Raw genomic sequence first — 23,147 nt, 5'->3', positions numbered from 1 at the left:
CAGCAATTCTTCATTTGGAGAAGGATCAAGGATAAAGGCAAAAACCAGACCAGTGAGTATGCATGATATAACTTGCAGAAACTGTATGGAACTTGTGCTTCAGAGCCCAACGGTGGATATCACCATGGAAGGTAATAAATCTTCACAGAATATATTGCAAAATAAATACAGGTTAAGTGGTGTTTGAAGTGAAGCGTGTATGAAATGCCTGAATGAAAGTGTTAAATGGTTAATGTTAGTACCTGTGGGACACCCAGCTTCTTACAGGCATCCAAGAAGTTTTCCACGTTTCTCCGGCATTTGGCCATGCTAAGCTTTGGCTGGAAGCCCAAATATCAATCATTTTAGTTAATTAAACTCACAGCGGAACAAAATCCACATAGCTAAGCAGACAAAAATTTTATAACCAATAAATTCATGAGAATTTCTAACTCTTGGCATTAACAATTTTTAAAAAAAGACTCATTTTGAAGATGGGGTGTTCTCACCACTGCAGGAGATGGTACATGGATGCTGGCAACAGACCGAGGACAGATATGATTAGCTAAATGGCAAAGGACAACTCCGTCCATTAGAGCTGCTCCAACATCATCCGGAAGCAACACCTTGAGCCTGGACTCAATGTTCTGCAAACACACACACACAAAACGCACTAAGAGTAGAAAAGGTGTTTAATTTATTAACATTGAATCAATTACTCACAGCGGGTTCTCCATCCTCTCGCTTTCATTTCATTCTGTTAGTTTTAATTACTGTATTTAGCCAAACAGCTTCTTTGGACCAAAGGTTCACGAGAGTGTAATCAGTTAATGATCTGAGGTAAGTGCCTGGGTGTGTACCACACGCAGCTTAATGAAAGTTAAGCAACTCTGAAAGATCATATTAAATCCTCCTTTTAATACTTGCTATCTACTAAGCTATATTATTTTTGCTTCCAGTACACCTGAGCATGTGCGTTCTGATAATCACTCCCTGTTAATCAGATGATCTGCAGAGTGTTATTTATGTCTTTATTAAATATCTCCCACATAACCAATTTGTTTGTTTTTGTATGAATGGGTGGGTTAGTACTGCTGCCAGAGAAGAGAGTTGGACAAAATCCAACAAATACTTCTTGGTATTCTTGGTTTATCTATTTGCTGTGAGTCAGGAGTGACAGAAGAATTAGATACTTGCCTCAGGTGGGAAATCAGAAGGAAAGTTACTGTTTATCATTGCAATATATCCAAAGCAGTTGAAGAAACTGGTAATGTTATTGAAGTCAATTGTCTACCATTGAATGTTTTTGTGCATGCTTTCGAACGTGTTTTTGATTTCCCATGAAGTTCATGAATAAGGCACTGTTCTGCTCCTGTGGTGTGATGCTTTGCTTTCTGTAACTTTTCTGAAGTCCATCTGTTTCCGTTTGACCTTTTGCTTGGACTGGAAAGCATTTCTAACCAGCGATGACAATGATTATGTTTTTAGAAATGAAAGTTCTCTTGGCTGCCCAAACAGTGAACTGCTCTGTCCACAGTCTAATTTAAGCTTTCACCCCAGCACGGACAAGCACACCCTGAAATGTCACTTCAGTCAGAGAAGAAGAAGCCACTTGTATGGGTTGAATCCAGCCGTGGAAACTGTTTCTTTCACTTATACAGGCGTCTCCATTAGGACAAATGACCACCTGGCTTAATTTTCAAATATTAGAATTTAAATACTTCCCTTATAACCAAACACGGAAGCTAATACCCAACACCAACATGTAAATCCAAGGGAAATAATAAAATAAAGACAGGCTGTGTACTCTGTACTAGACTGTTAGGTAAGATCACAAACCCTTGCCAGAAAACAGGAATCTAACCGCATTACAAAGCAACTCTGGACAAGATTCAAGAACAAAACCTGAATTATTTATTGACCCATAACCTGGAGCTGATTGTCTCAGACTCCAAGACCGCCTACAAACACACGTTTCAACCACCCTGAAGGAGTAAACGGCACTTTGACAAAGACACTTCTGGTGAATCAAACACACTATTTGTTTATTGATACATTTCAGGTCAATCAGAAATTAATTAAAAGTACATTTCTGATTAGACTCTATGTGTTTATTATAATTTTCCCAGTAGTTTACAAATATGTGTAAATTGTGTATGAGCTCCTATCAATTAGGTGGAAGGTGTGACACTGCTCTATAAAATTATCCAAAGCTCTTCCATGTGTGGAAAAATGCCATCACTCCTGCTTAACAGACCACTGCCTGAGTTCAGAAGGCTCTCGCCTCAGATTAATCAGCCCTTCCTTACCATGGCTACATTGCTACAGCACGCAAAAACACTTCCAGTAACCTTCAGCTGTTATCAAAAAAATTCCACCCACTGCAAAAATCCCAGTCAATTTTAAAATACCAACCAAGTTAGCAATTGCTGTCAGGTGGCTGTCTTCTTCTCTGCTTAATGTTCCCACTTATTCAAGTCATTTCATCTGCCTTCAATTTTTTATTCTTATCATCTGATCATTAACGAACAGATCAAATGTATCGTAGCTCGCTTCCTGAGACCACTTTGCTTCCGCAACTTTTCTTGGAAACGAGGCGAGAATCCTCTCGCTGACAACATCTTTAAAAAGAGGTTCACCTCAATGCTATGATGGCCTAACACCCAGTAGAGCCAGGCACGGGAACACTCCGAGTCTAAGGAGTGCTGTTTTTCTCAAAGTAATGTCTGTTCTTTTTCCATAACGGAAAGTGTCACCTACGCCTACTTTGTTTTCCTTTTGTTAAGGACTTTCATCTCAATTTTGGAACACCCTTTTACTTTGTGCCCTTGTTTATTTTTTTTTCTCCTTTTGTAAAGATGTTTTGGCAGGTTTGACAAAGAGTTCTTTTGTCTCGGGCAAACCTTATTTGGCAAAATGGTATGTAAGCGTCAGGTATTGTATAAAACATCTGTCAGTGTGTGATGCTATCACAAGTATGCTGTGCACGCCTTGAATTTATAGTGCTTCTTTTACCGGCCTGTATTTCTGTGACAAGTGATGACAGGTTGTTTTCTTCCCCACTGTCATCTCATCACCTCATGAACCTGGCCTGATTAAGAAAATGAAAGCATTATTTTTCTTTAGCCTCTCCTGTAGAGACTTTGCATCTCTAATGCTTTTCATTAGAATTAGACTAGCCAGTCATTTTGATGTGTTTTGCTCTCTTCTAATGTTTATTATCATGCCAACGACACTGTGCATGCTTCGCATATTTTAGGTGTGTCTGACATTCTCCAACATGCTGACTGTTGGTTATACCTCTGGTTCTGTACAGATGGTTTGCAAGCAAATACGTTACTTCACTTTAGCACCATGGGACGCAGCAGGTTGCACGGGCATGTGTGCAACTACTAAACCACAATGTTAACCTGATCATTCGCTTTCCCCTGATACTTTCTTTGTCCCTTTCTTGCAGGGCTGCTTGAAAATGGCAAAAGTAAATAGGCAAACACATGCCACAGCTTGGCATTGAATGCCTCGTTAGCTGCAAGGATTCTCTGAGCTACATGTGAGTTGTACCTCTTGGGGTTTGTGCAGAATCTCTGATCATTGCTCAGTGTGACTTTGGGACCTTGTCCCATCATGTGTTAGAATGCCCGAATACTCCAGGCGAGAAGAATGCCAAAACGTTGACTTTCATTGAGGTGCTCAAATTTGGTGATGATGAATTAATCAAGTGCATTTGGTTAGCAGAACCCAGCTGCACACCTTCTTAATTCCTGTGGGAACAGTAAGAGTGTACTTACAAAGCCAGTTCGGAAAAATTGGAGACACTGTTTAAAACGTAAATCAAAAGATAATGCAATGATTTGCAGATCTCATAAACCTGTATTTTGTTCACAATGGAAGAAAAATATCAAACATTTAAATTGAGGCCCTTTACTATTTTATGAAAGATATTTTTTATTGAAGATTTAGAGCAGGGGTCCCCAACTCCAGGCCGGTGTCCTGCAGGTTTTAGATCTCACCCTGGGTTAACACACCTGAATCACATGATTAGTTCATTACCAGGCCTCTGGAAAACTGCAAGACATGTTGAGGAGGTAATTTAGCCATTTGAATCAGCTGTGTTGGATCACGGACACATTTGAAAACTGCAGGACATCAGCCCTCAAGGCCTGGAGTTGGGGACCCCTGATTTAGAGAATCTGGAGACATTTTTTTGCGCAGGCCAAAAGTCTGTACTGGATGTTGTTGATCTACATGCCCTCTGGTGGCACTCCATTTAAAACAGGCATGATTCTCTCATGGAAATCACTGAAGGGGCTCACGAATGCTTTCTAAAATTAACATCTGTGAACACAGTTTGCCATGCCACATCCACAAAAGCAGGTTAAAGCTCTATTATGCAAAGAACCGAAGCTCATTGGTTGAGGCAAAGTGGAGAAAATGTTCCGTGGTCGCACAAATCAACATTAGAAATTCTTTTCGGAAAACATGGATGCCACATTTTGTGGATGAAACAGGAGAGGGATGATGTGGGATTTTATTAGTGTTCAGTTAAGAAAACCTCCATCTCTGATGACAGCTTACACTTTTGGAAAGGCACCATCAGTGCTGAAAGATATACAGGCTTCAGAACAACATACGCTCACTTCCAGATAACATATTTTTCTTTGTTTTTAGCTTGCATATTTCAACAAGACAGTGCCAAATCACATACTGCATCTACTACAATCTGGGTGCTGAGTTGGCCTGCCTGGAGTCCAGCATTTGATGACCCAGGACTGTTGAGCAGCTTGAGTCCACTATTAGATAAGAACAGGAAAACATTCCCCTCCCAAAAGTCCTGCTGTTAAAAAAAGAAGAGCGGATGCTGCACAATGACAAACATGGCTCTGTCCCAACTTTGTTGACATGTGTTGCTCCCATTTAATTCAAAATGACCATTTTTTCTTCTTAAAATGATGTCGTGTCGCAGTTTAAACATTGTTTAACTGTCGTTTTCTGTGTTCTGTTGTGAATAAAATGTGGATTTATGAGTTTTGCAAATCACTGCATTCTGTTTTTATTTAAATTTCACACATCCTCCCAACTATGTTGGAATTAGTAGGTTGTAGGTCCAGCTAGGCATGCCCAGCCCACCCTGATTCCTAAATTATTTTTATAAGCAAAAACAAAAGTGTTTCAGCCCTCCACACCCATCCCTCCGTCGCTATAGCCCCAGCATAAATAGATGAGTCAATTTAGACTCAGCGTGTTTCTTAATTCCTTGGAAACCAAGTGAAGTCATGATGAATCTGTATTCCTAAGCAGGAAGGCTGGATAAGAAGCAATTGTCTAGCTCGAAGGCGTAAACACTGAAACAAAAGCAGGATCTATTGAGCTTTGGCCTCTGTATGACTCCATGACTCGTACAAACGCAAAGGCATAAATAAGCTGCAAGGCATCTGACCTGTCGTAACAGTCCTATCTTCTCCATTTCCTCTCTCAAGTGCTCCATCTTCCTTCTCATCGTGAAGCTCGGGTCTGTAGAGCTGATCTCCTGATGGCTTCCTCTGGTGAAGGCTAAAATTACAGATGGGGGTAACAATCCAAAGAACACACAAAGGAAATAAGAAGAACAGAAAAAAAAAGTATTTAGTACATCACAGTCGCTCAGTTCAATTTCAGGCCACCTGCTCGTTTTCAGTCTGACAATAGAAATGCAGAGTTAATGTGAAAGTCTATCAAATAATATGAGCTCTTACTGTATAAGACCAAATCCCAACAATGTCCAAGGAACCAATCTGTGCTGTGTGTTACCTGGAATTAGGTGTGGCTGTGATACAATCTAAATCTGTATTTACAGTAGGAAGCGTACAGTGTGCTTGTGCATGTCTTCCTTTATTTCAAGTTATCCCCATTCCTTTGGGTTTACGAGACACAGTCTGGCTGATTTAGTTTCATTTCCTAGTCAGTGAAGGTCTTCTTTACTTTTATCAAAGAGTCTCTGCAGGTTCTCAGTCATCAAAGATGTTGTTGTTGTAATCTAAGGAGCGTGGGAAGAAAGCAAGGCGAGAGGTGAAACGTCTTCAAGAAACTTAAAGACGTCCAGTCACTTTCTTTCCAACCTCCTTAGACTTTTATAAAAGAGCTTTTATAAAAATCGGAGCCAATTCAAAGAATATCACCGTATGCCAGGTAACATATAACAGGTAAATTTAAAAGAAAATTAAAAAACACTCCAAATAAGGCAGACAGAATTTTTTGCATTTAAATACAAAATGCAGTTTTTATATGATTTTGTAAATTAATGAAAATAAAGCTATCCAAAGCTACCTGACGCCCTTGTTAAATCATGAATTTACTGCGACTGCTCAAATTTTTTACAAAGCTAGTTTCAGTGGAGGTAAACTTGGAACAGTGGTGAAGTTTGCCAGGAGTGTGCCAGCGGACCAAAATTACTCCATCGTAGACTCATCCAGGAGGTCACGAAAGACCTGAGAGTCTTTCAGAGTTCATGATCCAACAATAACAAAAAGACTGGGCAAAATTCCTCCACAGTGATGGCAAGTTCTCATAAATGTTTGATTTCAATTCTTACTGCTATGGATGGGGCAACCCTGGACAAAGAACCATGCAGACTTGGATAGCTTGTTTCCCCTTAATTAATAAAATCATCGTTTAAAACATGCATTTTGTATCAACTCAGATTATCTTTATCTACTATTAAAATGTGCTGATGTTCTAAGTGTAGCGGTCCCCAACCCCCGGGCCTGGGACCGGTACCGGTCCGTGAGTCGTTTGGTACCGTGCCGCGAGAGTTGAGGCTCAGGTGTGAAATGTGTCGTTTTCAGGGTTTTTATCGGTTTTCAGCGTTATTTTGTTATCGTTTTTATCGTTAACTCGGTTTTCCTGGGTCTTTTCACGTGTGTTATGAATAAATTTCCTTTTTTTCGGTACCGGTACTAGTTTTATTTTGTTGTATTTATCCGCGACACCTTAAAGGCCGGTCCGTGAAAATATTGTCGGGCATAAACCGGTCCGTGGCGCAAAAAAGGTTGGGGACCGCTGTTCTAAAACATTTAACTGTGACAAATATGTCAAAATACTTTTTCATGATACTCTGATCGGTGTTAAAGTTTGTATTTTGTTAGTAGTTAATTTGCAAACCATATATAGGCTAAAAAAAAGTATAACACTTTATGGATTAAACTACAGAAAATGCCTGCATATTTTAAATGAAATTATTTTAAATGAAACAGCCAACATGTGACTAAAGTGCAGACTTTCAGCTTTATCAAAAATGTTACATCAACTATTTAGGAAGTAGAGATATTTGATATTATGACATATTCCAGTTTTCAGAAGCTCAAAATGGACTGGACGATAGTCTGTTCATTGCCAAAAGAGGCCTCTTCCCTCGCTATACCATGACAAATTATGTAAATAAAACAATAGAAGAGTTTTGTCTTGGGGCTACTATTGCAAAAGCACTGTCTCCTTTCATTCCCAGCCTCACAGAAGCTGTGTTAATAATCCAGCAACAAATTCTAATAATAAAAGCAGCCGAAAAGAAAGGAAAAGATCAGACAGATACGAGGCAGAAACCGCCCCAAGGCAGAACCTGAGACACACACTGAGTATCTCATTCAAGTAAAATGTGACGGTCAGAGGTCAAGCAACACCAGCAAAGCATTCTGCTTCAGCACTGTGCATCAAAGCTCATTGGAGACTTTTGTCCAAAACAGTTGTGAGCAGCTTAGCCATAACCTTTAAGCCTTTTAAATTTTTTAAAGACCTTTGCACAAGGCATTAGTACAACTTGGGCTTTCATGGTCACTTCTAACGTATTCCTTCGATGCACTTTATTTTGTAAAAATTTATGCTCCTTATTTTTTATTAGAATTCCAATAACTTTCTTAATTTTACTGATCAGTGTAAACCGCTGCGATTATTTTTGCTGTGCACTGGATAATAATAAAACTTCTTCTTCAATATGAGGCCCAAAGAGACACTGATGCAACTGAAGGAGACAAACAAAAGGTCGTTCTTAAAAAGAAAGACTTGTTAAGCCAGTTGAATTAAAGATGAAAGTCTGCACTTCAATCACATCTTGATCGTGTGACTTAAAATCGCCAGTGTACAGATGCAAGATTACAAAAATTGCGAACAGATTGTGGACATGCATTACAAAATGCTCAGCTGGCACTGCAGTCTACGCAAGGCAAGGATTAGCTCTTTGAGATTTATAGTCAGAGAGAACATGCAGTCAGGAGGTTGTCACATTAATCCTTATTGAAAACTGGCAGATGTGATTTTTCCCCCGACACTGTTTGTTTGTTTTTTTTGCTTTTGTTTTTTTTCAGTAGGTTAATTCACGATTTATTATCCTCCTGTCAACGTAAAACAAGTTTTATTTGTACATCCAGGAAGATTTCATGACTGTATCCAAAAGCTGGTTATGGGGATGCAGACCAGCAGTTCTTTAGAAAACCCTCCCTAATTCTTGTGAAAGAATGATGAGACTCCACCTTAAAAAAAAAGTGACTCAGTGTGAAAACAAGGCATTCTTAACATTGTCATTTCAACAAATATAGGCATCGACGATGTTTTCCGCGGTAACACATCCTTTAGACAGAGTTGCTTATTTTACCTATGATGTCTTTAGAAGGGTTTTTTTTAGTAAGTAAACACTATTGTTTTGTTTTTTGCTCAATGAAATTGGAACATATGAGAGAGATCTTTTTTCATATCCACACAACATGTAAAATGTAACGTACTTATATCACTTCAGCAGTTTGTTTTTTATTATCTTTTCAAATCGACGGGAAGGATGGGTTCTAACCGTCTGACTGACTTTATTTTTGTTACTATTTTTATGCCCAAGAAACCCCCGAGACAATCATTCCAGTGAAAAGGAAAAGCACTGAGCCAAACGATTCAGACAGTGTCATTTAAAGAACAAGGACATATGTGTTACCTGATCTTGGCTTAAGTCCAAACACTGTCAGGGTAGTGCTGAAATCAGTGTTGCGCAAACCCTCCTGAGGATAAAACATTCACATCCAATTCAGAATGGGACGCAGCATTAACACTTACACGATCTTTTAAGATAACATTTTCATACCCACCTCAGAGTCAGCGTTGCCACTCGAGTTTTTGCGAGCACTTTGGCATTTGTACTGTCAACAAAAGAGATAATTAGATCTTTGTTTCATGCTAATTGTTCATCTCCTGTTCTATTTATGGAAGCAAACCTGGTGCTACATGTTTGTTATTCATTTATCTAAACAGTGACACGCTTATTAAAAGAGTGATCGGCACATGTTTATACATTAAGTGGCTAGTGTGCCTCTAAATCGCACAAAAATAATGGAGCGAGTATCTTGCCCGTAGATACTGTGCTATGCAGACTGAAGGCTGGAAAAGCCAGGGATCAAACCGCCAACATGGCCATTAGTAGATGACCTGCACTACTATGCCGTTATTTTTGTCCCTCTATTCTAAATGCACGCAAAAAAAAAAAAAAAAAAATTGCAAGTGCAAATGTTGCATTTTGGGGAGAAAATTATTTTAAGTGAAGAAAAGTTTAATTTGAGCCAACAAAATCCATTGCTGCATACAAGAAATGTATTTCAGTGTTTGCTATTATCCATATGCACACACAATAACAGCCCCTCTCGCTCAGTTGTTGGGATTTGTTCTTGCTCAGATCTCTACTCTGTCTGCTGACAGACACCTGCGGACCTGTTCTCAACATTTCTGCACCCTGCGCTCACCTCTTTCTGTACACCCTTATAAGTGTGCCACAAAACCAACCAATCACAGACTTTGATGCAAAAATACTGATTGGCTGTTAGGGTCTCCAATCAGCTCGCTAGCTACTGCATTCCGGAAACACGGTCCAGAATGTAGCTAAACCCATTTTCGGTTACTATGTTTAATTATTTTATTTTAAAATATATTATTTTTCAAGACCATTATGGTTTTAATCTAGTTTAAACCAAACCACTCCACTGGGTTTAGCTACATTCTGGACAGTGTTTCCGGAATGCAGTAGCTAGCGAGCTATTGGTGACCAAAACAGCCATGAGAATTTTTTGCATCCAAGTCTGTGATTGGTTGGTTTTGTGGCACACTTCTAAGCAGGGGTGCACATAAGTGGTCCGCAGGTGCGCATTCGCTGTCAAAATAAAAGACACGCACCAGATAAGAAGTTGCAACGCGGATTTGCGTACATATAAAAGGCAGTGTTTTTGTCCGCTAGAGTGGGATTTTCACGGCATATTCTGCACCACATCTCTGTGCGTTCATCATTTGTTTGAAGCCAGCTCACCTCCTGCAACCACTTTTCCGAGAATACGAGCTTCTTTTGTGGTTTGGACTCCTGACATTTCTTTGGAGGTGGAGGAACACCAAAGTAATTGCTTAAAGGAGCTTGCTTCTTCGACATCTTTAAGAGTTCTAAACAAATGCCTGTCCTCCTCCAGAAAATCTTATGTACGCAAACAATGCAACTTCTTATCTGGCGCGCCTCTTTTATTTTGACAGCGAATGCGCACCTGCAGACCACCTATGTGCACCCCTGCTTATAAGGGTGTACAGAAAGAGGTGAGCGCGCAGGGTGCAGAAATGTTGAGAGCAGGTCCGCAGATGTCTGTTAGCAGACAGAGTAGAGATCTGAGCAAGAACAAATCCCAACAACTGAGCGAGAGGGGCTGTTATTGTGTGTGCATATGGATAATAGCAAACACTGAAATACATTTCTTGCAGGCAGCAATGGATTTTGTTGGCTCAAATTAAACTTTTCTTCTCTTAAAATAATTTTCACTCAAAATAGAAGCCTTTGACTTCCGTGTTCACAATCAGCGCGACTCTAATCATTCTGATAAAGTCATGCATTATTGTACATTTGGAGATGGCTATCACAGAAAATCAGATAGAGCATGCAATTCTGTCTGATAGCACAATGTATCCTGCAAGTTAGGGCTGTGCCATATGACCGATATAAGAATTCTATCGTCCGATAACGATATAAATGACAAAAATGTAACATTTTCTGTAAATTCTGTGAATCTCGGGCAGCTCGACTTGCGGGAAGTGTTTCCAACTGCGCGTCATGTAGCTGGAGTCGAGTGTTTTAACCGATGCATGAAACTATACATTTTTAGACAGCCGCCTTTTTCATTGTTTGTATTTATTACACGGTGTGCTGCGGGGGGAAAAGCCTGTTCTAACGGTTGAGTCCAAGGTTTATTTTTTAGCACCTGGCGGCTCTTTTTAAATTCTCATCCGTAAATAATCTGCTCTTTCACGTGATTCAGTTTATTTTGAAAAGTCTCAACAGGATCTTGAGCTTTATTGTGAAAGGTTTATGTGAAACATAAACAAGCGGACACGCGATGCTGTTACCGTCGCTGTTGCTAACGACAATGCATAAAAACAAATGCTTGTCTGTCTGTAGTGTGGTTATATTAAATATAAGAGAAAGAGAGAACTTTAAGAAATTAATATAGCCACTACAGTGACCATCAAAACGATGAAAATTTTTTTGCCGTAAACAGTTTATTTTGCGACACCACGAAACAAACGATAGCGTAAAAAGAAACATAGACGTTTTTAAATCGTCATCCGATATATATCGTTATATTGAACAGCCCTACTGCAAGTAGATGCAATCTAGAAAGTCCCTGGCCCATCTGCTCGCTCAGCATCTGGGAGCGACAGACATTGTTTTTTCTTCCCAGCAGTCTCCAGAAATCCAAGCCAAGATTATGTTTTGGTCTGTTGGTAGTTGTTTATGAATACGTGTGTGAATGCATGCATTTTTTGTTTTGGTCATGTAGACACTACATTTTGTTCTTCACAGGGACTGTTTATCACCTGCATTCATCCAAAGCCTAAAGAAACGTGACGGATTTTGTACAAGTGCAAGCACAGAGTACAAGCAGACCACATGCAAGAGAACTTTTGGTGGCAGAAATTTCGTCTCTTGTCTGTAAATTCTACACATCCAAATCCAGAATGTGTTTCAAAGACATTACTGAATATGCAGTGAGAATCTGGGAATTTGCACAACCTTCAGATAATCTTTTCGTAGATACTTGTTCCGCCTGCGGTCTTCATTCTGATTGAGGACAGGTGGGATCTCAGGCCACTTTGGCTCTGAATCAGACTGATCTGTCTTCAGACAGCCATCAAAGGAGCAGGAGGAAGAGGGCTGTAAACACAAGCAGTTAAAATTAATCTAAAGAAAATCTCTATAAAACTCTGCGCATCTTACAGAGAAGAATGGGAGGCACAATCAAGAAAAAAAACACAAGCCTGGAAAACCGGGCGTGAATGAAACACGGTATGTTTGCTTTAAAGAAAGTAAGTTGGTACCTGTCCACTCAGCACTGACGCTCCACTGCTTCCTTCATCTAAAGAGGCACTGATATAACAACACAATAACATCACAAGCTTTTGTTTGACATTCAAATACCATGAAGTTATGTTACATGCAACTAACAAAAGAGATTAGGGTCAACAAATATTTGGAGACAGGGAGACAAACTGTGCATGACTCACACCGCCAGTCACGTTTTGGAAAAGTTGATGCGTTCTAGAACAAATCTGGCTGCTCTGTGTTACTCACAAACAAATCTGTGTGCAAGACTCCTGTATATCTCACAGCTAAGTGTTACTGGAGAACACCACCGAGCTGCCCTGTGATTAACTTGAACAACACTTTGGAAGCTAGTAAATCACGTCTGCAGCAGTTTACTGGCCCCGGACATGTTGAGTTCAGCTTGAAAAATGTGAGAAGCAGCTGCCCATAAAGTGGCACGGTCTGACTTTGAGTACAGTTTGGGTGAAGACCCGTGAGGTGATCTTTGTGTGCAAGTTTCACTAAATCCTAAGCAACACTGTTGATTAGTGATTAGTGATTAGTGCTCCCCATTAGTGAGGAGTAGTGATTCTGGTGGACGCTGCCCAGACTGAGGACTCTATCGCTTAAGCTGCCAGATAAGACAAGAAGTCATAAAGATTTAAATGCAACAACACACAATTTTAAAATAAGCTAAATAATTAAAATTTTAAAAAAATCAGTAGCGCAGGAGTAAAGCAGGTAACCCTGGGAGCAATCCAAAAATGGAATAAATAATGAATTTTTAAAAATACATTAAAAAAAAAATTAAAAGTAAGGTCACAATAAGTCTTTGAATGATAATGCCAGAAAAAGGAGGTGGGTTTAGATTGAAAGATTTTAGCGCTTTCAGATTCTCTCAGGGACACCAGCAGAAAATTCCATCAGCAGTCCATAAAAGCTAAAGGTTTCCTCCCCAAATGGCAGATTGGCACACAAGGAACGAGAGGGCACACTGCTTCGCACGCTTGTAAGCATGTGAAACGTACTGGAGTGACACCATGAACAAGCAGAGAGGATTTAAGGATTTAAGAATCAACACAAACTGACAGGTGCAGGGGTGGGTATTAATGTGCTTTCTTAGCAAACGTGAGTTATTTTATCTACAAAAGTTACATCTCTCTAGTTTTCTTTGGAAGCTGAAGACGCACTAGCACAGAACTCACCTGCGAGCGGTCTGAGGTGTGAGTCTCGGTTTGCTGCCGGAGCTTCCAGAGTGACTGAGGAATCTGCAGACGGACACATACGGCAAACAGACGAACACAAGAACTGTTCAAACAGGCTGAGATTACATTGCACATGCAGTGCATGAAATATTTTTTGACCATGTCACAAAAAACCCCCAAAACCTCAGTACACTGAGTCACCAAACACTGAGTCACAGGAAGTGAGTGCAAAGAATCAAAAATAGCTGCTACTTTATTCTCGTAAGACGCCTGTATGTATGAAATTAATTTGAAAAAGCAAACTGTAAACCATGACAAAAAAAAAATCGCTCTACCTGTGTGCCCGGCCGGTCACTCTCCTCCTGTGAATTAGACTTTCGGCTCTGCAAATTAAGGACCGTCGTCTAAGAAGCCACGCAAACAAGCAGTAGGCAAGTCGGGGGAACAGGAGAAGATCAGGAAATGGCAAAAGTGGAGAAGAAAAAGTCAGGTAAAGCTGATATGGGTCTGACTTGCAAAGACAAAAGCGGTAAAGTGCAGTAGGTAGAGATGTGGCGTAAAAGACTGGGCAGGAATGCTGACGCAGTGGATTTGTTCAATGAGTAAACCAAACTGTCCAGTTCACTGGAAATGTAGACTTCGATGCCTGTCTGTTTGCTCTGTCAAACCACTTACAGGACTATTACTTAAAATTTCTATACAGCGGGGCATGTATTAGTCACGGCACATTTTTTATGACTACTTTGCAAAACGCTGGCATCAAACTGATGAAGCTTAGGCAGTAATGCTGCTTTGTTTTAAAAGTCACGCTCAACGACTTTGGAAAGTTTTTAAAACAACTGTGTTTCTTTTAAAAGCTCATGATGTAAGCCTACTTTGTAACGCTTTCCTATACAGAAAATTGTTAGAAAGGAATAGATTAATGAGGACTTTAAGCGGATTTAGTAATGCTGTTGGTATTATAGGCTTGCAGGGAGAAATCGCTGTTAGGCTAACTGCAGAAAGATGTTACATGAACAACACGGATTTAAGCAGCTAAGCAAACGCTGATGTACCACACAGCTACTGTTATGTTACGAGAGTAGACGTGAGGGCCACACACCTGTTCTGCTGCTCCTGCTGCAGAAGCTGGACAGCAATCTTCCTCAGGTCAAGCACTTCCTTCAGCTCATCGTCCTCTTCCTCAGCTAGCTGCTCCTTATCAGAACTGGGAAAGGTGAGGAACAAAATTACTATCAAGTGATTAATTAGAGATATATCTAGGTGTGGGCACACATCCATTTATTATTTTCTTCATATCCAATTCAGCTTATCCCAGCTGCCACAGGGCAAAGTTTGCCCACCCCCTCCCAAGCCTGGTCATCAGTGTGTCGCAGGGCCAGCACATATACAGACACGTGTGGAATCCCCAGTTAACCTATTATGTTTGTCTTTGGTTTCAGGCTGAGACATGCAGATGATTAAAGGGGGAAACCTGCTGGCACCACTCATCATCGAAGTCGCTGATTGATGTGAATGTCAATGCAATTTGGTAGAAAGCCATCAAACTGTGTCATCACCTAACGCGTCATTTCCAAAGAGATCTCCTTGGTAGTACATGCACAAAAAAAATAAATAATACAAAATGTCTTTTTGTGTGTGCTAAAAGCTCTGCCAAACCAAACACCAGTCTGGCCGCCACTTGCGATAAGAAACAAAGTGAAAGTTTTTTTTCTGTTCTCTCACGCCCCCTCGCTCTTTCTGCGCATGGTTTCCTCTGGTTCCTGTAAATTGCTGGAGTGGCACACCTGGTCTGTATTAACCACTCCTTGGCTCCAGTATAAATACCTAGGTCTTCCCACTCACTTCTCATTAGAGCGGGTGAGCAGTGTGGCAGTCACGCTAAGGCTAACCACTCCTGGTGTTTTCATGTCTTTTATTGGATATTTCTGATTCAGGTTTTTCTTTCAACCCGCTAGCCTTGGGGCACACTGAGCCCAACATCTTGGCTGTCCACTCTCCATATGCCTAACCTCATCTCCGGGCTTGCTTCCCTAAAACAAATTTTGCTCTGTTGGTCTGTCTGGATCTGATTTGGGTAGCAATTAGCACAACCTGTGCCAGCTCACCTTCCAGCGAGCGGTTACGTTACCCTAAAAAGTCCAGGGGATGGTGGAAAGTAACAGCATTGCACACACAAAAAAAAACTCACCCTGACTCCTCTTTCCAGCTGTCTTTATCTTTGCTTTGGTGAGACATGTTAAGAACTTTCTCCAGTTCCTGGAACGCACACAGGGACATCACGTCACGTCACGGGACCAAGCACACAGAGATAGATATTCTCTCCCAACGTGTCTTCAAAAGATTTCCCACATTCTTCTCGGTTTTCTAGACTGATTGATGAATTCATACCTTTATACAAGACACATGACTGCTTTGCTGCCCATTGCACTCTGACAGAGCAGGATCCTCGTCCGGGTTGGGCTCTATAAAGTCATAGAGATCCTGATCTGATAGAGGGAGGAAGCATCCGCGTTCATCACATGAACTGTCACATTTTTAGGCACTTTATTCAACAACCCCGTGTCTCTGTTATTGCTTTCAAAGGGAATATGTGATACTTATTTTCGGTAACCTTTGCAAGAGTCCATTTTGGAGAGGAGTGACAGGGCGTCGGCACGGGCTGTCTCTGAAACTTGAGAGTGCAGGCTGACAGTGTCATCGTCTGAAGGCTGAAGGAGAGGAAAAAAGAGGAATGGGAAGTCAAGTTTCAAATGCAATCAATTCACCTGAATTATTACTGTTGCTATTTTGGGTATTTAAATGGAAAAGGATTAAAAGGAAAAAAAACCACACCTGCAACACGTGACTGTAGCATTTGCCAAGTCACGTTTACAGCCTTACTAAGCAACTTTAATGAGCAGATATATTATGTATATATTCAGTTCCTCCATTAATGATCTTTTGAGTTGCATTTGTAGTTCTTTGCATGTATCCAGACATCCTTCTGAAAGTATCATTGTCTCTTATACTGGTTTGGGTCTCGTCGGTTATTCTCCTGTCACAACAATGAGCTCACACAGTGTTTTGCAATGCTATAGCTTACAGGCATAAGGGAGGCTACTCAAGTTTTGGAGGGAAGTCCTTTAAATATGTTATTCAGAGCTGCACATTTCCACCTTCTACTGTCACATCAGTATTTTTCCATTTGGATTTCTGCCACCTTCACAAAGCTTCACGTGTTGCTGCTGACAACCAACCTCCCTGCACATTTGCTTTCCATTATCCAACAGTGCCCTGCAGGTCACATCTTGCCACTTGGTCTAGTCAGATATTTATGTTGTTTTACCAAGTGTGCTAACATTTACTTCTGTCTGTATTTTTTTTTTAAACAACAGCCACCTATAAAAACAGCTCATATTATATCAAGAAAATGATACGGGTTACCCTTTCATAGTTATATATCTCAATATGTGCTCTTTCTTAAGTAGTAAAATGTATTTATTTTCTCACACAAGAGAAAATAAAATTGTATTCTACTTTCTGGGGCGTGGCTCACCTAGGAGTGACAACTCCCTAATATATAAGTCTGTTTAAGCTTTCAAATCCACCCATCACTGATGAGATCTGGTTTCAGAAAAATATAGCTCAGCTCGAGGCTCCAAAACAGGAAGGCACAAGTCAGTGAGTGATGTCACATGTGTGACACTTGTTTGGACTCTCACCTCTGTTGTAGACAGCCTCTTGTCACCATTGTCACTACCAATTCCAGAGTCAGGACCGTGGTTCTTACTTGGGTAAAAATCTTCCATGCTGAAATTGTGCAAAATGACATAAATTAGACAGCATTAAATGATTAGATAGCAGAAATGCAATGCATGGTGTTTTTAACAGAATAGAAGTGATAAATAGATGCATTATGATATAATGATATACTTGATGATGGTTGCAAGTAAGTTAGTAAATCTGTCAGCACCTATCTGTTAGTGGTTGCGGTAGGCAACGCTTGCCAAGAGAGGGGAGGTCCAGGGTGTCTGGTTTCTTATCCATCCTACAAGCCTGCATGTTCAGGTACTTAAATATGTGCACTTTGCCTTTAAGACAAATCTGAAATAGATAAACACAAAATGTGTTCTTGAAGTCACTCCAACCACTACAGAGGGAACTACAAGGAAATCCACGCGGGTGGATGGGTTAGATGTACAAAAACAACCACTATTTTTTTTTTAAAAAATCCATAAACCTCCAATTGTTCTGTACATCTGTTCCCACATATGGGCAAAAGCACCACCATAAAGCAAATCCTCATACCTGTGCCGGTGGAGACTGCATAGGGTTGTTGTCTAGGATGATGTGCTGCAGTTGCCTCAGCTTCCTGTAGGCTGGAGGAATCTCTGTGATCTTATTGCAGGAGAAGTCAAGTCGGATGAGAGGCAGGTCAGCCAACTCTGAAAATACAAATAACAAGAAACTGATGTGCACTGCTTCGACTGCACAATCATCAGAAATTTGTATGTGCTGTTAGGGTAGATCTTATAAAAATAGTTTAACAACATCATTAAAACAGAGTCAAGTTCTTGTTTTTGGGCTCTTATCTTAACCCTGAAGCAACCACAATAATTCAGCAAATAAAAAAAGATCATATCTGGTCATATCTGTATCTATAAATATGTTATTACACATTTTTTTTCAATTGCTCTGTTTGTCATAATGTACTCTTTCCATCCATCTATGGCAGAGGTTCTAATGTTAAGCTTTTCAAAGGTACTTTAATGTAAAAAGGGGTTAACTTGACTTGTGATTAAAATGCATTTCATCCTTCAAAATTAATGGCAATATTTTGCTATGGTTCTTACTTTAAGGGCATGTAGAAATATGGGTAAAAGTATCTCTAACTGCTTTTAAGGGGATTTTTTTAGTTCATTGTGTTGAACACGTGATTTTTTATACAGAATTTTATAAATATTATTAATCTGTTAGACCGGTTTATGTATATATTTTCACGGACCGGCCTTTAAGGTGTCGTGGATATATACAACAAAATAAAACCAGTACCGGTACAGATTTATTCATAACACACGGGAAAAGACCCACGGAAACCAAGTCAACAATAAAAACGATTAAAAAATAACGATAAAAAAATAATAAAAACCCTCAAAACCATAAATTTCACACCCGATCTTTAACTCTCCTGGCCTGGTACTAAAAAAGCCACGGACCAGTACCGGTCCACGGCCCAGGGGTTGGGGACCGCTGTGTTAGACAACAGCACAGACTGCATGGATTCATGTGCCACACGTAGGAATTGCTCGAGTTGGGCTTGTCAATTCAGGTATCCTTAGTTATTCAGACATATATTACTATAATTTATTAAGTTGCCTTCTGCTATGTTTATCTGTGCCAACAGTAACAAGACAGGCAACACAAAACATAAAAAGCACAGTTGTATCTCTTGGCTCTGAAAGTCTGGCATAGATGCCAAAATGTCTCAGTGATGCGCAATCAATGCGTCTCAAGTGAAAGAAACACACAGAGAGCTTCATGAGTGATGGATTTACCATCAGGCAGCATGTGAAGACTATTCTTCCTGATGTTGAGTTCTCTCAAGGCTTGAAGCTTTCCAACTTGAGCAGGCAGCGCCTGGATCTCGTTTGAGCTCACGTCCTGAAATCCAACCCAACAGGGGGAGGCAAAGAGTGAGAAACGGAATTATTAGCGTTCACTCTCTCACCTCTCACACACACATACATATAGAAAAATGGGAAATGGGTGCAGCAACTTACTGAGACATGCAAAGAACATAGAAATATAGCATAAAAGGCAAAGGCAGAGTTTGTACAAATCTATTGAGCTTGGAAGTCCATATTTAGTATGACCACCTTTATTCTTCACCACAGCCTGAACTCTCTTAAGGCAGCTTTTTTCTCATTTCTTTAAGCAGTCCTAAGGCATAGTTCTCCAGGCTTCTTGAAGGACAATAAAAGCTCTTCTTTAGGTTGGATCTTTTGTTCTCTTCTCTTTCATGATCATCTCGCACTGCTGCAGGTAGTCTTTCAGGCCTGTCACATTTTCTTTTGTCATCACTTTGTCCAGTTTTTAAGAACATACTGCACACCATGCTGAGATATGTCAAGTTCTTGGCTAATAGCTTATTGGGAATCACCTTGTTGGTGTAAAAATACAATTTTATGTCTATCGAACTGTGTTATCTGGCATTTTCTTATAGATTCAACTAAATGAATTGGAACAAACGGTTGTGTTTTTGTGACAGGCTGCTAGTTAAAAAGTGCCTAAAGACACAATTTAAAATTGATTCTTTGCTAAGTTTTCTGTTATGTGTAGACAGAACACTGGTGTATGTGCCTCAAGCTCTGTACTGTATACAAAGGCTGATGTATACAGGCTGCTCACCAGTTCCATTAAGTCTTTGGCCTTGCCAATCTCTTCAGGGATGGACACAAGCTTGTTGTTGCTCACAAGCAAAACCTTCAGGGGAAGGTTGAAAAGGTATTTCGGCAACACTGTCAGAAGATTTCGGCTGCAGAGAAAGACAAAACAATGACCTGCATTTAAAATAGCATACAGAAGCGTGTAACACTGAGACGATGGTGACTGGGAATTGAGTTGTAGCAAAAGAGGAAACATCTCTTTCGCATGAACATTTTCACCCTGTAAGTAAGGTGAAAGGGGAACAGGCACTTTTTTGGCATATAACTGAATACCAACATTCACTCCTTTTATATTCAATTAGAGTCTGAAACAATAATAAAAGTATAGTGTTAGCAATGGCTCACCTGATGTCCAGATAAGTCAGCATCTGCAGATTGATAATAGCTTCTGGGATGCACTTAATGCAGTTGTGGTAGAGGTTGAGTGACTCCAGGGGGGCAAACAGACACACTTCTGGGGGGATTTCTGTGAGACGATTCTTAGACAGATCTGCAAGGAGAAGAAACAGAATACTTGTGTGCATAAGCACACTGGTGACAAACTCATTATAACCCTTTAACATCAGTTATGTGTGCTTTTTGCACAAGAAGCCATTTCCAAAGCCTCGAAACACTGATCAATACATATCTGTGACAGAGCAGTAGGAAACGTAGCTCTTCATCGAACGTTGGTCTAATATTACACCAGAGTCTTGGGCTTTATAGGTTTGAGTGCTGTCATACGTCAGTATTTCCAGCATCGATCTCACTGGGAGTGGCACGTTAATGGCTTTAGATTTGTATGAATGAGTGGAGAGTGTTGGAACTCATCCTACATCTGTCGTTTTTTTTTTTTTGAAAGACAAGTTAACAACAAAATAAAATAACCATAATTTTTTTTCTGGGTTACTTTTTGAAGAGAAGAATCAGGTTTGCTGAGGCACAGAATAATTTATTTAGGATCCTTTATAGGATTTATCTCTTTTTATTAAAAGAACGGTCAAAAGTGAATGAGTTCTATGATTGCATTTAACTGAAATAAGTCTTTTTATACAAATTCAACATATTTGCAATCATTTTATGATATATAATAGAACAATACCAGAGTAAACAACCATACTATCAACTGTTAAGGCTATAATAGCATGGCAGCATATCACAATGGCTAAATTGTTTTTCACGTTTAAGAGCTTAGTTCACCTTCACTCATATTAAAACCCACGCCAACAGTTAAATGTTAAGAGTTTTGCATGCATTTCTTAGTTAAGATATCAACAAAGTTACAAGGAACTCGTCTTAGGAGTCACTATTGTCCCTTGCCAAGTTCAATGCCAACCCATCTCAATCCTGTCACGACGTGTCACCTACAGTAAAACACCCGGTGCCAACTTCAAGGTGTGGCTAGAAAGGAAAATGAGTATGAGTCACCTTCTGGTAACCACAAATGGCAATAACAACTGTTGACAGTACAGCTAATGTGACAAGTTCTCCTAAACTTGTCGAGCTGTCTGTTGTGTCGCCTGATAACACTGAAGTTAGCTTCTAAATTGGCAGAAGATGAATGTTTAGCACACAGATTTGATAAGTAGGACACTTTCGTGTTTGCCAAACATATCTGTACAAACAAATGAGGTCAATTTTACCATTTTTATGTCGACCGAATCAGACGAGGCCTTTCGTTCAAGATATTTTGTGTAAACGACAAAGCGACAGCAGAAGTAGCGGTTAAACATGCTCTGTTTAACCGCTGAAGGCAGTTTGCTAAAAAAAAAATCATAGCCATGCATTAATGAGCTACATGCATGTGCTTTTGTTCTGCAACAGGAACATGAATGTAATCTCTGCTTCCACCCCCCATTTTTATCTGCCTGCTGTAATAAAATATTTAGAATTCATCCCAACAACGTCAAATAAAGGAAGCATACAGATACAGATGCTTAAGCTCATTATGCAGATATCTGTCCTCAGCCAGCATTCAGAATTTCCACATGTATTCCAAATACTTACTTTGGAAAGTCATATTAAATAATGTTTATCCTATATACTGCTGATGGTCTTTGAGGCTCAGTCTTCAACCTATGTTGCAAGAGGAAAACAGGAAGGTTCATCCACTGAAACATGACGATTAAATTTCACTGCTACCTGCCAACAAAATGTAAATATGCCCTGTGATCAATTGAAGCATAGCTTAACTCTTTATTTTCTTTTAAAGGTCTTTAGATCGTGCCCACATTTCCGCTTAAATAATCACTGACCCCGTGCACTTTAACCAGAAACACAAGGATACTTGTAAGGTTACCTTGCACTGCACTGAATTCCCCGTCAAACACTTATTGATTCAGTGTCTATAAATTATGTGTGTACGTGTCTGCGTGTGTGCTGTTGGTATTCTACTCGTGTTTCACTAACCTAAATCTGTTAACACAGTTACATTATGAGGATGTCTGCTACAAAGTAACATAAATCACTACCTACTAAGATTAATGCCTTTTTAAAGGTTGGGCAAATAGTAGTTTAGATCAGAGGAAATTGACAGTAAGTCAAGTTAATGTCCTTTAAATTCTTTGAGAATGTGGACACATTGGCACATCACTTTTCTAAAAGCACCTTACACCGCAACCTGAGTCTTACAACTCTGTTTTTCTACTGTACACATGCTCACATACGGATAATACACCAGGGTTCGGTGTAAGGGTTCAGTATCGTGGCAAGGACATTTCAACATGAGGAGAGTAGCAGGGGGTTAGTGAACAACCCGCTCTCCCTCCTGAGCCGTGCGTGTCTGTGTCCGTGTGCGTGTGTGTGCATGCGTGAACAATCTTGTCTTGTGAATTATCTCTGGGTGACAAGATAATTAGAGTGAGGAGCTGCTGCTGCAGAGCTCCAGATAAACAGAAGGCTTTCAATTATTCTGTCCCACATAACCAAAGTGCGCTATCCTTTGCTTGGGAAAACCAAACACTGCTGCGCCTCCATCCCCTCATTATGTGAAATTACATATAGGCACCACTATTTATTAAACAACTGAGCTACAGTATAAAGGTTTTAATGAAACTAAATTCACTTACCTGCTATTAAATGTTACTGTTTAGTATGAAGGATATCGTATCTAGTATTTAAATATGGGAAGTAAGGCCTTTATTCATTCATCCCCAGTGCAATGTAACACCTTCTCTACTTTTACTGAAGGTTGTTATCAGCTATGAAAAGAAACTGACC

General features: G+C 40.0%; 1 protein-coding gene and 1 long non-coding RNA gene across 4 annotated transcripts in view; one reads left to right on the top strand and one right to left on the bottom strand.

Moving 5' to 3' along the window:
- lrch2 (leucine-rich repeats and calponin homology (CH) domain containing 2) overlaps positions 1-23,147 on the bottom strand; it is a 35,888-nt gene that overhangs the window by 6,406 nt on the left and 6,335 nt on the right. The window contains exons 2-20 of one of the 2 annotated variants that reach the window (XM_004563962.2): positions 20,295-20,439; positions 19,912-20,038; positions 19,059-19,164; positions 17,812-17,948; positions 17,477-17,607; positions 17,226-17,313; positions 16,136-16,232; positions 15,913-16,010; positions 15,713-15,780; positions 14,624-14,728; positions 13,857-13,925; positions 13,522-13,584; positions 12,331-12,379; positions 12,026-12,166; positions 9,078-9,128; positions 8,927-8,990; positions 5,417-5,529; positions 489-626; positions 243-320 (exon numbers count right to left, since the gene is read on the bottom strand). In XM_004563962.2, the coding sequence (XP_004564019.1) occupies positions 243-320; positions 489-626; positions 5,417-5,529; positions 8,927-8,990; positions 9,078-9,128; positions 12,026-12,166; positions 12,331-12,379; positions 13,522-13,584; positions 13,857-13,925; positions 14,624-14,728; positions 15,713-15,780; positions 15,913-16,010; positions 16,136-16,232; positions 17,226-17,313; positions 17,477-17,607; positions 17,812-17,948; positions 19,059-19,164; positions 19,912-20,038; positions 20,295-20,439 (1,868 nt within the window). The remainder of the gene's footprint in view (positions 1-242; positions 321-488; positions 627-5,416; positions 5,530-8,926; positions 8,991-9,077; positions 9,129-12,025; positions 12,167-12,330; positions 12,380-13,521; positions 13,585-13,856; positions 13,926-14,623; positions 14,729-15,712; positions 15,781-15,912; positions 16,011-16,135; positions 16,233-17,225; positions 17,314-17,476; positions 17,608-17,811; positions 17,949-19,058; positions 19,165-19,911; positions 20,039-20,294; positions 20,440-23,147) is intronic. The other variant, XM_004563963.2, reaches the window with a different exon arrangement.
- Positions 685-5,013, top strand: LOC143420805 (uncharacterized). Of its 2 annotated transcripts, none has more exons than XR_013100541.1 (2): positions 685-3,529; positions 4,670-5,013. It is a non-coding gene; the product is annotated as an uncharacterized LOC143420805 (long non-coding RNA). The 2 variants fall into 2 exon arrangements; XR_013100542.1 differs by having other exon boundaries at positions 4,648-5,013.

Source organism: Maylandia zebra, linkage group LG10 (assembly GCF_041146795.1).
Source record: "Maylandia zebra isolate NMK-2024a linkage group LG10, Mzebra_GT3a, whole genome shotgun sequence".
Lineage (NCBI taxonomy): Eukaryota > Metazoa > Chordata > Actinopteri > Cichliformes > Cichlidae > Maylandia > Maylandia zebra.
Note: the sequence above shows the minus strand (reverse complement) of the source record. Positions and strands in the feature narration are given on the sequence as shown.